Source organism: Chelonia mydas, chromosome 10, assembly GCF_015237465.2.
Source record: "Chelonia mydas isolate rCheMyd1 chromosome 10, rCheMyd1.pri.v2, whole genome shotgun sequence".
In the NCBI taxonomy this organism is placed as follows: domain Eukaryota; kingdom Metazoa; phylum Chordata; order Testudines; family Cheloniidae; genus Chelonia; species Chelonia mydas.
Window position 1 is genome coordinate 16779066 of NC_051250.2, and position 17123 is coordinate 16796188.

Here is a 17123-nt window from a genome sequence, read left to right on the forward strand (position 1 = left end):
AGCTTTTTCTTATCTTTGTTTAAAGTATTTTAATTTTGAATACCTATGATTTAAGCCTGATTTGATTTATGTGCAATACAGGTAAAATGATAGAAGACTATTGGGGAATCTCTAGAAAGCTTCTAGGAGATCTGAAATTCCTTGAAAGCTTAAAGACATATGACAAGGATAATATTCCTCCTGCTGTAATGAAGAGGATCAGAGAGAGGTTTACTCAGCATCCAGATTTTCAGCCAGCTGTTATAAAAAATGTGTCATCAGCCTGTGAAGGCTTATGCAAATGGGTTAGAGCCATGGAGGTGTATGACCGTGTAGCTAAAGTGGTTGCTCCAAAACGTGAGCGTCTTAAGGAGGCGGAAGGTTTACTTGAAATTCAAATGAAAAAGCTAAATACAAAGCGTGCAGAACTTAAGGATGTAATGGACCGTCTCCAAGCTTTGAATGATGAGTTTGAAACCATGAATAACCGGAAGAAAGAATTAGAAAACAACATTGAAATCTGTTCACAAAAGTTGATAAGGGCTGAAAAGCTGATCAGTGGACTTGGAGGTGAGAAAGATAGGTGGACAGAAGCTGCACGATTGTTGGGAATCCGATACACAGATCTTACTGGTGATGTTTTGTTATCTTCAGGAACAGTGGCTTATTTGGGAGCCTTTACTGTAGACTATCGCCTTGAATGCCAAAAGCAGTGGCAGGTTCTATGCAGGGAGAAGCACATACCATGCTCCAATGATTTTAGTCTCAGTAATACTTTAGGGGATCCTGTCAAAATCCGTGCCTGGCAGATTGCTGGATTGCCAATTGATTCATTTTCGATTGATAATGGTGTAATTGTTTCTAACTCAAGAAGATGGGCTTTAATGATTGATCCTCAAAGGCAAGCCAACAAGTGGATAAAAAATATGGAGAAAGCTAACAAGCTTTCAGTTATGAAACTCTCTGATACGAACTATGTGAGGACACTGGAAAATGCTATCCAGTTTGGAACACCAGTCTTGCTTGAAAATATTGGTGAAGAACTAGATGCTTTCATAGAGCCTATATTGCTAAAGCTAACATTCAAGCAACAGGGTGTGGAATACATGAGGTTAGGTGAAAATATAATTGAATACTCAAGAGACTTCAAGTTTTATATGACAACTCGCTTAAGGAATCCTCATTATTTTCCTGAAGTGGCTGTGAAAGTTTGTCTACTCAACTTCATGATTACACCACTAGGTCTTCAGGACCAACTTCTTGGAATTGTAGCTGCAAAGGAAAAGCCTGAGCTGGAAGAAAAGAAAAATAAACTGATCATAGAAAGTGCAGCCAACAAGAAACAGCTGAAGGAGATAGAAGATAAAATCCTTGAGGTTCTTTCCAAATCAGAAGGAAACATCTTAGAAGATGAAACAGCAATTAAGGTTTTGTCTTCATCCAAAGAGCTATCTGAAGAAATCTCAGAAAAGCAGGAAATTGCCTCTGTAACTGAAATGCAGATAGATGCTACTCGAATGGGTTACAAACCAGTAGCTGTTCATTCAGCAACTCTCTTCTTCTGCATTTCTGATCTTGCAAACATTGAACCTATGTACCAGTATTCATTAATTTGGTTCATTAACTTGTACATTCAATCCATTGCGAATAGCAAAAAGAGTGATGATCTAAAGGAGAGAATTGAGAATATAATTGAACATTTCACAGTAAGCATCTACAATAATGTCTGCCGTTCACTGTTTGAGAAGGATAAACTACTATTCTCCCTCCTCCTGACTATAGGAATAATGAAAGGAGAAGATAAAATAGATGATGAGGTTTGGCGGTTCCTATTGACAGGGGGTGTTGCTCTTGATAACCCTTATCTCAACCCAGCCCCAGAGTGGTTGACTGACAAATCATGGGCTGAGATAGTACGTGCATCTAGTCTAAAAAACCTTCATGGACTGATGGATCATGTAAGGGAGAATGTTTCAAAGTGGAAAATGATTTATGACTCTGCAAAGCCCCAGGAAGAGGTATTTCCCGATGTATGGAAGACTTTAGTAGGGCTAGATCGTATGATCATTCTAAGGTGTTTAAGACCTGATAAAATCATTCCAGCAATGCAGGATTTCATCACAGAAAATATGGGAAGAACCTATATAGAACCACCTACTTTTGACCTTGCGGGAAGTTACAATGATTCCAATTGCTGTGCACCTTTGATTTTTGTACTATCACCAGGTGCTGATCCTATGGCAGGTGAGGTTAAAAAAAAGATTTTAAATTGAAATCTTTGCATGATAAAATGTGGGCTCCTTCATTTAAACAGTCCCTTTATAGTACAATAAATTAATTGTAGTAGTAGTAGCTTCATATTTCAAACATTCTTATCCTTCCACACGTCCTTTATCTTGTAAAAACATACCAAAATAGGGGGAGAAACTGGGGGGGGGGGAATTATAATTATAATGGTGATGAAATGAATAAATTTCTGTTGGATCTTCAGGGGTTTAACAAGATTTAGATTCCAGGCCAGATTCCCATTTATGCTAAGGCCCTTTTCCACCACTCTTTAAATTGGGAGTAATTTACATCTAAAAAACAGCAACTGCCTGGAGACTCAGTCTCATATACCACCTGAAACTACTTTTAGCTTTCTTTTTTTTTTAATTGATTAGAATCAAGGCCGGCTCCAGGCACCAGCGAACCAAGCAGGTGCCTGGGGCTGCAAATGTAAAGGGGTGGCAGGATATCAGGCTCTGGGGCGGCAATCTCCCCTCGGCGGCGACGGCAGGAATTCGGCATCCGCTCCGTTACAGCGCGTTTCACACTCGGCGGCAATTTGGCGGCGAGGACGTGACTCTTCAGTCGCCGGTGGCAATTCGGCGGCCGCACCATCGCTCCGCCTCCATGTTCGGCGGCAAGTTGGGTTTTTTTTTTTGCTGCTTGGGGCGGCAAAAAGGCTGGAGCCGGCCCTGATTAGAATGCAGATTAACGTTTGTACCTTTAATGGTGTTTCTCATTATAAAAATGACATACGCAACATGGATCTATTTGCTAAAAGATTTTGTGTGCGTTATATTTTCTATAATAGGTTTGTTAAAGTTTGCTGATGATCTTGGCATGGGAGGTACAAGCATTCAGACTATTTCACTTGGCCAGGGCCAGGGTCCAATAGCAGCAAAAATGATATGTCAGGCTATCATTGATGGAACTTGGGTAGTGTTACAAAACTGCCATCTTGCAACCAGCTGGATGCCTGCTTTGGAGAAAATCTGTGAAGAAATGATAGTGCCTGAGAATACCCATGAAAAATTCAGGTAGAAGCTTTAATATTCTTCCATTTTCTGTGGGATTACTTCCAATATAAATTAGGGCTGCTAGTAAAAAGGAATAAAAAGGTTACATGAATAATTATCACATTGGAATATTTAAGGATCATTGAGAAAATAGCAATATGTAATCGAGACACCATCTTTTCCATGTAGATATTCAATTTATCTAATCCACATCTGTTTCTAAAAATATATTTAGATTGCAACTGACTCTTATATTAATAAAGTTTAAAACTGATGCAGTTCAAGACTGAGGATATTTAATCAAATATGTTTCTGTCTTTACCCTGTTCAGATTATGGTTAACCAGTTATCCATCAGAAAAGTTTCCTGTCAGTATTCTCCAGAATGGCATCAAAATGACCAATGAACCTCCTAAAGGGGTTAGAGCAAATCTCCTACGATCATACCTCAATGACCCAGTGTCTGATCCTGCATTCTTTACCAGTTGCCAAAAACAAGAAATGTGGCAAAAATTGCTTTTTGGACTTTGCTTTTTCCATGCCCTGGTTCAAGAAAGGAAAAATTTTGGCCCATTGGGTAAGATTTGGATCATTTTGCAGATCTCCTAAAAAGCATTAGCAGTTTTGCAATATGTTACTTCAGTCTTGCCTCCAGAACACCAGCCAGAAGCATTACCTCCAGCATTGTGAGAAGAGGGTGGTCATGTTATCTGATGATGGCTGTGAATTTTTGTGTGTCTCAGCATTGCACAGAATATAGTGAAGCAACATTGAAAAGCTATTTTGAGGTTTTGGGCTTTATAAATACACACAGGTTCGACTCCTGAGGTTCTTATTCAGACAAAACTGCTATTGAAGTCACTGGGAGCTTGCAAAGTAAACCTAGAATGTATTTATGTTGTCATAAATTGCTGTGTTGTTATTAATTATTATTTTATTACATTTCTGCATAAAACAGTTGTTTATCTGTTTGTCAAAAACAACTCCTATTCAAGTTTTCATTTTAAATTATTTACCTTTTTTATTAATAGAAATTGAATTTTACTCAAATTTTTTTTATCGAGCAAAGCTACTGCACATGTTCATTTAGTGTAGCATTTGAATGTATTTAGCTGCAGCTAATTGGCCATACAATGAAAATTCCCAAGCACATAACATATATAAGAATTTGATTTGTTTTTCATTTTTTTGTGAATAAGTTCTACATGACCAACAAATATTGTGTGGAATTAAAAGTTGTTTTAAAAATATTTAGGGACAAACTCAGATGTCATATACTCCATTGACTTACATGGAGTTCTGCCCATTTACACCAAGTCTGAACTTGGCATGCACATTGTATGCTTAACACAGCATTGCTAACTTGTCATAAAAATTAATCATTCTATACATACAATCTACTCACCTACCTTATCATGCAGCTGATGATAAAAGACAAATATTTGACTTCTCTGTCAGAGAAAGACCTATCCTAGATGACTAAGCGGGTACAGTTTTGCATGGTTGGTTTGATATATAATAACATATGGACTATGTTTTATTCAGATCAGAATTATTCAAAATGCATGACACAATGATCACCATTAAAAAGACAACATCTGCCAAGAGTTAACCTTACATGTTACCATTTCCCTGTACTTAGGATATAAAATAACTTCCATATCTTTGATACCACTATATGATAAGTAGTAATTCTTGTTAAACATTATCTTTTTAGTAGCAACCACTGTACCTATTTAAATGCACAGCAGTTAGATTGGTAGAAGGAAGATATTTGTTTATTGATAAACAGTCTAAGTTCAGTCAGTCACACAGGTTAAAACACTGAAATCAGTCAGAATTCCTATGGTCTTCCTATCTAGCTGATTTCAGATCAGCTAAAGCACTGTACAGTTGTTTCCTACATCTATTAGAATACAGCTTTTCACACATCCACCAATGTGATATATGCCATCATGTGCCAGCAATGCCCCTCTGCCATGTACATTGGTCAAACTGGACAGTCTCTATGTAAAAGAATAAATGGACACAAATCAGATGTCAAGAATTATAACATTCATAAACCAGTCAGAGAACACTTCAATCTCTCTGGTCACGCGATTACAGACATGAAAGTTGCTATATTACAACAAAAAAACTTCAAATCCAGACTCCAGTGAGAAACTGTTGAATTGGAATTCATTTGCAAATTGGATACAATTAACTTAGGCTTGAATAGAGACTGGGAGTGGCTAAGTCATTATGCAAGGTAACCTATTTCCCCTTGTTTTTTCCTAACCAACCCCCCCCCCCCCCTTCAGATGTTCTTGTTAAACCCTGGATTTGTGCTGGAAATGGCCCACCTTGATTATCATGCACATTGTAAGAAGAGCGGTCACTTTAGATAAGCTATTGCCAGCAGGAGAGTGAGGTGGGGGGAGGTATTTTTTCATGCTTTGTGTGTATAAAAGATCTTCTACACTTTCCACAGTATGCATCCGATGAAGTGGGCTGTAGCTCATGAAAGCTTATGCTGGGCTGTAGCTCACGAAAGCTTATGCTCAAATAAATTGGTTAGTCTCTAAGGTGCCACAAGTACTCCTTTTCTTTTTGCGAATACAGACTAACACGGCTGTTACTCTGAAGCTTTTCAGTTGTGAGCAGTGTCAAAATGTCAGGACCTATGGGCACATCTTTAATTATTTGGAATGCAGTAAGTAAGTATATAATGTTGCACTGGGATAGAATATTGTTAAGGATAGCTATCTCCAACTTGGGTAGTAAACACTCAGGCAAATGCCTAAACTTCACTGAGTAGTGATCTAGTGGCAGGAGGCTGTTACTCTGTAACAACAACTTCATACCAATGTCATTATTTCCTAAGCTCAGTTATCAGGACAATATACCACTGAATCAGATGTCTTTTTTTAATTGAACAGGTTGGAATATTCCATATGAATTCAATGAATCTGATCTTAGAATCAGTATGCGACAGATCCAGATGTTTCTGAATGAGTATGAAGAAATCCCATTTGAAGCTCTGACCTATCTAACAGGTATAGAAGTGGCACTCTGTAATGTACTGGTGGGTATTTTATAAAAATAACTTCAGGTGATGAATGATAACATCATAAATACAATGACAGTCCATGATACCTGGGATAGATTCCACGTAGTTATTCTTTCTTGCCCCCCTCCATCCCCAGGCAAGAGGTATATACCCCCAGGCATAAGATTTGAATAACTAGATCATTGTTGTAGTTTGCATAGCTAGAAAGGTTACTTGTGGTCCAGAAAAACTCCTGGGCTTTGTTTAACGCTTGTCAAACAAAAGCATCAATGGCATCTCTATCACCTTGGCTGAGCAATACATCAGAGCATGACATATTCAGTGCTGGAGATTTGCCAGGGAGTGTGATAATCCGCCTCACTTGTAAGGTATTGCGGATTGCCCTGTGCCTTGTAAATAGTGGATATATTTCCTGGTAGTCACAGTCACCTAGACATTGCTCATTCTTCAGCTAAAGGCCTGTTCATGGACACCTCCCCTCCCAACCTCCAAAACGTGATTTCATGCTTCTTTGTAGTGAATAGAGAATTTAGTTACATGAAAAGTAATATTGGGATAGTATTATGGAGAGGAGATATGAAAATAAACTTGTTTAATGTAACAGGAATGACTGCTGGGCTATGTCCCCCCAGTTTGTACCTAAGCTGTTATTTCCTCTTCCCTGGTATAAAAGTTTCTGTTCTCTTAGGACCAAATCTCTCTTTGTTGCCAGCAGCTCCCACTGTTCTAATCTCTCCAGGTCCTTCTGCAGAGTGGTTCTTCTTCTTGCTTGTTTATGTCTCTACAGTTTTGTCATTGTGCAGACATATAGTCAGGGTTGAGTTTATATCAAAGACAGGAAGCAGTTATACAGGGCTTAGAGAAGTGCTTCGCTTTTGGAGTTTAGCTGGACAGATAAAGCCTCTGGAAAATGGAAAGGCCAAAAGAGCCCCAAAGATGGGGTTCAGTTAGCAGAAAGTATTACTGCTTGAAGCAGGACATGATTCATCATTGTGAGGGAAGGAGTTTCCCAGACCAGCTGCAAGTGTCCCCCACACCATTTATGGCCAAGAGATCACAGCGTGAGCAACACTGGGTTAGATAGTTCCTGTCATGGTTTTCAGCTTACCAGAGAAATTCTTTAATGTAAGCCATTTTTATTACATCTTTATAAATAACCATGCATTCTTTCAGCCCTGTTTTCTGTTTAATTTCCCAGGGGAATGTAATTATGGTGGGAGAGTAACAGATGACAAAGACAGGCGTCTTCTCCTGTCACTTCTTTCCATAGTCTATAATAAAGATATAGAACAGGAGAAGTATAAACTTTCACCTGAGGATGACTACTATATACCACCACATGGACCATACCAGGTAGGGAAATAAAGGACAGAAATTCCTTCTAATAAGTCATTGAGTTTATATGTGAACTTTTAAGAATAAAAATCTCAGAGTACACTGCTGTGTATTATTGTGTACAGGAAACAAAAAAATGTTAGATCATAAAGAGTGTCAGAATGTATCTTTGTATGCACAGAATACAGACTCACCAGTTTTGAACTGGCACTTAATGTTTTGATGCAACTTGATGAGAGATGTGATGATCTTACAGTGTTCTGTTTCCTGTAAATGAAAATGATGCCGCATCTGTGCAGGTTTTCTATTTCAGGGCCATTGTGGTGCTGCAAAGCTGGGAAGGGTCAGGCTGCAGAAACACTTTGCAGGAGGACTCTACACCTCCCGCAAGCCCTTTTTACCACGACAGCATGGTTTGCCCAGGTCTAGCTCTTTTGACATTTGAAAATATTGCACTTGGCTCCTGATCTCAACAGCGTAATCTGAGTAAGGCTGGGGAGTTCATTAGCTAGTATAGAAAATTAGATAAACTCAATACTTACATGAGGACTGCAAGATCAGGTCCTAAATTAGTTTCTGAAATATTCAAAGCTTTTGTATTTGTCTGCTTGGATTATGCAAAGCAATGATTTTTTAGTTGGGAATTCATGTGTTTGAACATGACCGACTGTGTATTACATTCTCAGTATGTTCCATTAAAGCTGGGCTGTACTTACCGATTGATAAAAAATGTTATTAAATACACATTTTTGGTAACTACATGTTTTCCTTGCAGTCTTACATTGACTACTTAAGAAGCTTACCAATTACAACACATCCAGAAGTGTTTGGGCTTCATGAGAATGCAGACATCACTAAAGATAATCAGGAGACCAACCAGCTTTTCAGTGGAGTGCTTTTGACTCTGCCTAGACAAGTGGGTGGAGGTGGCAAGTCCCCACAGGTAATGGGGATTGGGGATCCAAACAATCCCCTGTCAAGGAAGCGTCTTAGGGAGGCATTCTTAGTGCATCATTCCTTATGGCTTAGAGGAGTCAGCCACTTCCACCTATGACTACTGGGCCAGGAGTGGGTTTGAGTGACTCCTTGTGGATTCGATCATCTTTATGGGTAAAGGGCTCACTAAGAAAAGAAAGTGGTCTCCCCCTCAAAGAGACCAAATTGAAAGTATTTAATAATCAAGGTTGAGAGTGCACATAAAGCAATGCTGGAGATGTCCCAGTCTAATGGGTTAATTCTGTACAGCCCCATTTGATTGAGTAGAACAAAGGAACTTACTCAGATAAATGGAGGCTTGGATAAATGGATTTTTTCCCTGTATTCCACATATTTTAATAGTGATTAGGCCTTTTTTATCATCACCACATTGCAACTGTGACAGTGATAACTGAAACATACAATTGATTATGCTCCTGGACTCAGATTCCAAGGCAGTTTCAAAATATGGAATTTAATTTCATTGAGCAAATCCTGATCCTGGAGGTTTGTGCTCTGACCTGGGCTCCTCACCCACACAGCACTAGTCAAATCTCCTTCAGCAGGATCTCTGCTCAGACTTGCCCTGGGCACAGAGTCCATGATTCCGGGAAGTGACCTCAAGGACAGTCAGTCAGGCAACGTAGGCCCATTAGGGCCAAAGGTCTCCTTCCCCCAGAAATCAAGGTGTTGTACCAGGCCTTTTCTCTCCTTGCATCCTTCCCTCAACACACGCATATTGCTTCCCTCAAGGTGCTTAACTGCTAGGGCACAGATTGTCCGCTGTGCTTCCCTTTGGCTGCTCCATAGGCGTTGCTGCAGTCTCCGGGCTGCAGTAGCCTGAGTGACTCCTGTGGTGAAGATGCAGGGGCCAGAATCCACAGAAGGCCAGCTTGGGGAAGATGAGTCATTTCATCTGCTCCCCATCCCCTTCTGCAGCTCCACAGGCCATGATCATGGAGGAACTGGGGAGCCCCTTTCACACCCTCTTCTGCTCTATGCCGATAGTCTATCAAATCAGTCAGGCCTGCTCAGAGCTCCGCAATAATGTGGGGAACAGGGCCTTTGTATATTATCTATAAATAGCTATAGAAATATTCAGTGAAGCAAAAGCATATGAAACAGCAATATTTGAGGAAATCTGTTTTGTAAAAAACAATAACAAAAAAAAAGCCATTTGAAAAACTTCCTCATTCTTTCAACATTCTTGATTTCAGGAAACTGTTGAAGATTTGGCACGGGACATCCTGTCCAAATTACCAGATGACTTTAACCTGGAAGCAGTAATGAAGAAATACCCAGTGCTTTATGAGGAGTCCATGAATACAGTTCTTAGGCAAGAACTTATCAGATTCAACAGGTGGGGCAGCCTGTTTTCTTTGACTTTACAAAAGCTGAAAGGTGCTAAAATGTTTGTGTTCATGATCAGCTCCAGGTCACAAGCTTTAGAGAATTGCAGCCATTTTATAATAAACTTCTTTTACAAAAGCTGTTTGAGAGCAGATTCAAAATATTTGAAAGCTGCAGCAAACAACTTCCTGATGGTCAGTTATCTGATAGTAACAATTATCTTTTAGTCACTGCTAACGTGGACCAGATGTGAAAGAGTGATGATGAAGTGAAAGACTACATATCTTATTACGAATCCTCTGAGTCATTCAGTCCCCTATATTCCCAGCATATGACAATATTTCAACTCATATCTAAAGTTTAAAGCTATGGTTAATTAATTTCCCTGGTCTATTGTAAGTTTTTCCTAGAAGTTAATAGCCAAAGTATAGTTTTGGTATTTACATATACAGTGAGAAATTTCTCAATACTCTCCAGGGCTTTCAGTCAATGGCAGTCAGTGCATAGAATTCAGTTGGCTTTGGACCAGAGGTTTAGTGAATAATGAAATGGCAATCTCCTCTTTATCTGCAGGCTTACAGAAGTTGTTCGGAGCAGTCTTGTCAATTTAGGCAAAGCTATCAAAGGTCAAGTGTTAATGTCATCTGAACTCGAGGATGTTTTCAACAGCATGCTCGGAGGCAAAGTACCACTAATGTGGGCAGCCAAATCCTATCCATCGTTGAAACCCCTGGGCAGCTACGTGTCTGATCTTCTTACACGTTTGGCTTTCTTCCAGGTATACTAAAATTGGTGTGGATCCGTCTCAGGGACCAATGTGTGAAAGCTGAATGAGAGGATTTACTTCAGTTAGGGTTACTTAATAATTCCCAGATAGAGCCAGTTTGTGAACTTCTTACACACATTCACAAGCAGTTACTCATGAGCAATCCTCTTGAAATTATCCATGCGAGTAACTGCTCAAAAGTGTGAATAAGGACTTCACAATCTGGCCGTTACTCTGTAGTGACAATGTACAATTTTCAGCTTTTTACTTTAAACTTTTCAGTAGAGAGAAATGTTTTACATTGTGTTCAGCAGCAAGATAGGGTTGAAAAGTTTTTACAATCTAAAGAAATAAATGTTTTGGGTTTTGCTAATAAATATATCTACATATATATATATTTTCATATTTAGGAGTGGATCAGCGAAGGGCCTCCCAACGTATTTTGGATATCGGGATTCTACTTTACTCAGTCCTTCTTAACAGGTGTTTCACAGAACTATGCTAGAAAATATACCATCCCAATTGATCATATTGGATTTGAATTTGAGGTAAAAATATGTGGAGGAATTTCATTTATACAAACCATTTACATGTGTTATACGAAACGAACAAAAACAAGCTAACACTTTACAGACAAGACAATGGGGACATGTTAGGGTGTCAGTGTGAACCTGAGTCACTTTAGATTTACACCAGTGTAACAGAAATTGGAATCTCATAGACTCAGACTTTAAGGCCAGAAGGGACCATTGTGATCATCTAGTCTGACTGCCTGCACATTGCAGGTCACAACCTCACCCTCCCCATCCTGCATTAGACCGATAACCTCTGAGTTATTGAAGTCCTCAAATCATGATATAAAGACTTCAAGTTACAGAGAATCCACCATTTATTCTAGTTTAAACCAGCAAGTCACACGTAACTTATGCTTTAGAGGATGGCAAAAAAACCCTAGGGTCTCAGCCAATCTGACCTGGGGGAAAATTCCAACCCCAAGTATGGCGATTGGTTGAACCCTTAGAACGTCGGCAAGACCACCTAGGAAAGAATTCTCTGTTGTAATTCAGAACCCTCCCCATATAGTGCTCCATCCCCAGCCGTTGGGGATTTTTGCTACTAGCAGTTGCAGATGGGCCACATATCATTGTAGCAATCTCATCATACCATCCCCTCCATAAATTTATCAAGCTCAGTCTTGAAGCAAGTTAGGTTTTTTGCTCCCCTTGAAAGACTGTTCCAGAACTTCATTCCTCTGATGGTTAGAAACCTTCGTCTAATTTCAAGCCTAAACTAGTTGATGGCCAGTTTATATCCATTTTTTTCTTGTGTCAACATTGACCTTAAATAACTTGTCTGCGAGTCTTGAGTTTTCCCTTGAGCCTCTTCTCGCCTTCCCTCCATCATCTGCTCAAATCCCCCTTTTAAACTCAACCATAGTGTTTACCTCCATCTCCAAACCTTGGATTGTCTCTTCCATCAGCTTTGGCACTTCATTCAAACAAAGCGCTTTTCAGGTACCCACTCCAGGATAATGTACATCCTGCAGCTTCCACATCCAGTCACCTTCATTGTCTCTTCCATTCCTTGGGTCACTATGACAGCTACTGAGGCAGCAGTAGTAGCCTTCCTGCCTAAGCTCCTTTCAAGAAAAAGAAAAAAAACACACACACACACACAAAAAAAAAAAACAGAACACAACACCCCTCCCTTCCCCAAACTCCTCTTACAAACACCTATTCAAACTCCCATTTCCAGTTCTGTTTGCTAGCTCCTTTGCCGCTGCTCCTGGCCCAACATCTCAGCCCTGGTGAGCTTACAGCCTGAGGGTCCCATTCTTACTGCCGTCAGCATCTACTCTGTGACCATACTGGCTGGAGTGGGAGACTGTTGTCTGGGGAGTCGGGAACTGATGTGGAATGCTACAGTGGAACTGGGTCCTTGTCAAAGAGGGAACGCTTTCCATGAACAATCAGAAATAGATTCTGAGGCTGCAGAGACCGGAGTGCCTATAGAGCTTTTAGAGGCCAGAAGCACCAGAGGCTATTTTTCTACTTAATTGATCCCTTAGCTAGGAGACACTAGTTTGAAAAATATTAGAGAACTAGTGAGAAGAATGAATACTGAATGGAAAAAACAGGATCTTGGAGCGATAAACCGGTAATAGTTTAAGTCAGGGATTCAGGGCTATTGGGATTGCACAGAAAGAGGTGAAAATAATGAGTCCAAAAAACATTAAATACTTATCTACCATAATGAGTAGACTGTGAAATACTAAGGCCTGGAAAAATACATTATCTTTAGAAGTATTGTTGTGGATTCTCCATGATTTTGATCCTACTATGCACACTGAAGTCAGTTGGCAGAGCTCCCCTTGACTGCAATGGTGCACGATCAAAGCTTGTGTTTGAGACTTGCCACATGCTAGAAAAAACTATCTTGGTGAGTGCTCTGAAAACAAACCAAGGGAAGCACAAATGAGAAGATGTCTCGGTCACATATCTTGTGTGCAAAAATGGGGATTTATTACAATCACTTCCCTCTGAGGAAAGTAGCCATCAGTGTTTGAAGGAACTCCCGTTAGTAGCAGAGGATGCACATGATTGAGAGTACTGTTTGGGTTTTTTTGCTGTTTGCCTCCCTACTTTTGTTGCAGGAGTATTTAGCCTGGGCCCTGTTCGGGTTAAGTGCCATTAGTTTCTTCTTTTATATTTTGGCAGTTTTCCTTTGGTATCTTAATTGTGTGATCACCAAGGCATCTTTTTGTTTAATTCATTCATTCTTTTCATAAGGTCTCTGAGTAAAATTCATCCCTCTGCAGAGGGCCGCACAAGACCTATGCATCACTTAAGTCCTATTTCGAGGGCTTAAGTGGCATTTAATTAGTGCGCAGGCCTCATGCTGGTCCTCTATACAAAGGTGAAGTTCACCCACTGTGCATACAACTATACAAATGCCACTAAAATGATGGAAAACTTGGTAATACATACGATTTTATTTAAGCATATTTGCCAGTAGTATGAACAAAAGATAGATTGGGTCTCCTTAAGAACTGCAGGATGGGGACACCAAAGAAGCACGTAGGGCTTGATCCTAAATCCATTGAAGCCAAAGAAAATGTCCCATTGACTTCATTGGGCTTTGGATCAGGCCCTTAATCAGCTATCTGAGCACTGCAGATATTATGATTTCACTGAGTAAATATATTCTGGATATAAAAGGAGACCAAAGCCAATTATTTAATCATTCCAGGTGACAAAACAGGAACACAGCTTGGAGGAAATGCCAGAAGATGGGGCATATGTGAAAGGACTTTTTTTAGAAGGTGCCCGTTGGGACAGAGAAACCATGCAGATTGGGGAATCGCTTCCAAAAATCCTTTATGATTCTATGCCTGTAATTTGGCTGAAACCTGGAGAAAGTTCAGCATTTCTGCATGAAAACATTTACTCATGCCCTGTTTACAAGACAAGTGCAAGAAGAGGTACCTTGTCCACTACAGGGCATTCAACTAACTTTGTTCTCTCAATAGAGCTCCCTTCAGACCAGCCTCAGCAACACTGGATAAATCGTGGTGTGGCAGCACTATGCCAGTTAGATGATTAAACTTACGTACTTCAAGATACCTGAATTTTAAAATTAAAAGACACACTTCACGGTCCTGTAGCAGCACTTCTTTTTTACATCAGCATTTATTGCTGATTTTTAAACACTTCTACTTCCTATTTCTTTTGCTTTTCAGCCAATTTGCATTAGTAGGGGGAGGACTGATTCAAACAAAACACTCCAAACAAAACCCTGTTACAAAGACTTGGGCCTTGCTGTGCTGTAGATCAAAGTGGGAAGAATTCCCAGAGCGAATACGCACTATACAGTCCACATCATTCTGACCTTGTGTAATCCTGATAAACAGAAACCTTCATGCAGTTTGGTTAGCTTGCCCCCCACTAGGGTTGCCAACCCTCCAGGATTGTTCTGGAGTCTCCAGGAATTTAAAAATAATCTTTAATTAAAGATTGTCATGTGACAAAACCTCCAGGAATACATCCAACCAATATTGGCAACCCTATTCCCCACTTATGAACTACAGGCCCAGACCTGCCAAATGGGGTTTTGCCATTGATTTGAAAGGAGAGCAGGATGGGGCCTAGATGGCTGCTTAATCTAAAAGAGATATAGATGCTGTCCTCCTGCAACCATTACTCATAAAAATAAGCCTTACTGGATCTGCCTACTGCTGTGTGGGTTCCCTATAGCCTGTCTTCCCTTTGCATGCATGGCCTTGTATGCCCTAGGAACATGGAAGTTGGGGAAGAGAAGAGACAGGGCTAGAGTCTTCCCCCAAACAAACAGAACAGGCCCTACAGTGGTATAAATTGTCATAGTTGCATTGTGGAACTATGATAATTTACACCAGATGATGATAGGCCCTAGAATTTCAGCACAAGCCTCTGTGTCATGGTTTTCAGCATGCCCAAGGCATATGCTTGCTACAGCATGTTTAAATTTTCAGTTTCAATATAATTTAGAAGTATCATTCAGAGTGCTGTTCTATTTTCTCTTTGTCTTACCTGACCATACATGTTCTGTGTGCCTGAGAGAAAGGCAGTAGTGCATCTCCCTGTACGTTACCTCCTCAGCCCACCCTCTCATATGATTAATTCATAACCTGATTATATATGGTGTTTGTTTAGAGCCTCTCATCAAAGGAGCTCAAAGTACTTTGCAAACTAATTAAAAATAAAATAGTGCTGTGCATCTTCATAGAGCTACACAGTCATTAACTAATTACTCCCCACAAAACCCTGCTGAGATAGACCTGGGATCTGTGATGGGTGTGTACCGACCCCACACTGGGTCAGAAGGGGTTAGTGAGGGCATGTGGGCGCAATCAGCCTGCAGTAGGTGTTAAGCCTGGAGGAAGGAGTGAAAAGGCCTGAGCCTGGCTCAGTTAGGCCCTACTGCGGAAGGAGAGCAGATTGCTGGTTCTTGCTCAGTGAGAGAAGCCTGGGGGAGTCAGAGAGCTGGGCGGGCTAGGTGGGCGACGGAGCCTCTCTACAGGAAGGTATGTTTCAGAACTGACATGCTGGGAGCCATGAAGAGACTGAGGCAAAGCCTAAGGTAGAGCAAGGAAGTGGTCTAAGGGGGCAGCCCTTGTGCAGTTGGGCCTTGTCTGCCTATTCAAGGGTCTCTGGACTGAAACCCAATAGAGAGGGATGGCCTGAGTTCCTCTACCAGACTGCTGAAGAAGGAGGAGCAGAAACTCCTGCTGACAAGGAATAAGGACTACTGTAAACCCCCACCGTCCCGTAAGTAGTGTTGGTGGGGAGGGGAAGAACTAATGAGCCCAGACTTGGACTGAAGGTCCCATGTGAAGTTGACAGACTATTATTTGTAGGACTACTGGTACCCCAGTACGTGTGGGACTCTGTGACCTGGCTGGACAGCTGAATCACAACAAGAAACACCACTGGGCCAGAACAGCTGTTCAGCAGGGAATGCTAAGGTAGGCGCTCCAGATATGTCATGCCCAGCCCCCAGAGGGTGTGCCGGCTGGGGAGTTGTATGCTTTTTCAGGGAGTTTCTTGAGCAAATGCTGTAGTTTCTTTTGGTAACTCTCAGTGGGATCAGAGGGTAATGGCTTGTAGAAAGTGGTGTTGGAGAGCAGCCGAGCAGCCTCTTGTTCATATTCTGACCTATTCATGATGACAACAGCCCCTCCTTTGTCAGCCTTTTTGATTATGATGTCAGAGTTGTTTCTGAGGCTGTGGATGGCGTTGTGTTCTGCACGGCTGAGGTTGTGGGGCAAGTGATGCTGCTTTTCCACAATTTCAGCCCGTGCACTTTGGCGGAAGCACTCTATGTAGAGGTCCAGTCTGCTGTTTTGACCTTCAGGAGGAGTCCACCTAGAATCCTTCTTTTTGTAGTGTTGGTAGGGAGGTCTCTGTGGATTAGTATGTTGTTCAGAGGTGTGTTGGAAATATTCCTTGTGTCAGAGATGTCGAAAATAGGATTCTCGGTCACCACAGAACTGTATCATGTTCGTGGGGCTGGAGGGGCAGAAGGAGAGGCCCCGAGATAGGACATTCATTTGCAAATTGGATACTATTAACTTAGGCTTGAATAGAGACTGGGAGTGGCTAAGTCATTATGCAAGGTAACCTATTTCCCCTTGTTTTTTCCTACCCCGCCCCCCAGACGTTCTTGTTAAACCCTGGATTTGTGCTGGAAATGGCCCAACTTGATTATCATACACATTGTAAGGAGAGTGATCACTTTAGATAAGCTATTACCAGCAGGAGAGTGGGGTGGGGGGAGAGAAAACCTTTTGTAGTGGTAGACACCCATTTTTTTCATGGTTTGTGTGTATAAAAAGATCTTCTGTACTT

The 17123-nt window shown here is 40.9% G+C and overlaps 1 protein-coding gene and 1 long non-coding RNA gene across 3 annotated transcripts in view; one reads left to right on the forward strand and one right to left on the reverse strand.

Moving 5' to 3' along the window:
- DNAH3 (dynein axonemal heavy chain 3) overlaps positions 1-16408 on the forward strand; it is a 103340-nt gene extending 86932 nt beyond the window's left edge. The window contains exons 54-63 of the mRNA XM_027826793.3: positions 82-2223; positions 3059-3284; positions 3595-3839; positions 6181-6297; positions 7510-7664; positions 8422-8589; positions 9839-9981; positions 10545-10749; positions 11148-11285; positions 13987-16408. Coding sequence (XP_027682594.2) covers positions 82-2223; positions 3059-3284; positions 3595-3839; positions 6181-6297; positions 7510-7664; positions 8422-8589; positions 9839-9981; positions 10545-10749; positions 11148-11285; positions 13987-14340 — 3893 coding nt within the window. The 3' untranslated portion in view covers positions 14341-16408. The remainder of the gene's footprint in view (positions 1-81; positions 2224-3058; positions 3285-3594; positions 3840-6180; positions 6298-7509; positions 7665-8421; positions 8590-9838; positions 9982-10544; positions 10750-11147; positions 11286-13986) is intronic.
- LOC122462022 lies at positions 10688-15385 on the reverse strand. Of its 2 annotated transcripts, none has more exons than XR_006284346.1 (3): positions 15306-15385; positions 12182-12368; positions 10688-10797 (listed from the first exon to the last, which is right to left on the reverse strand). It is a non-coding gene; the product is annotated as an uncharacterized LOC122462022 (long non-coding RNA). The 2 variants fall into 2 exon arrangements; XR_006284347.1 differs by having other exon boundaries at positions 12182-12376; positions 15306-15376.
- Positions 16409-17123: the final 715 nt, after the last annotated feature.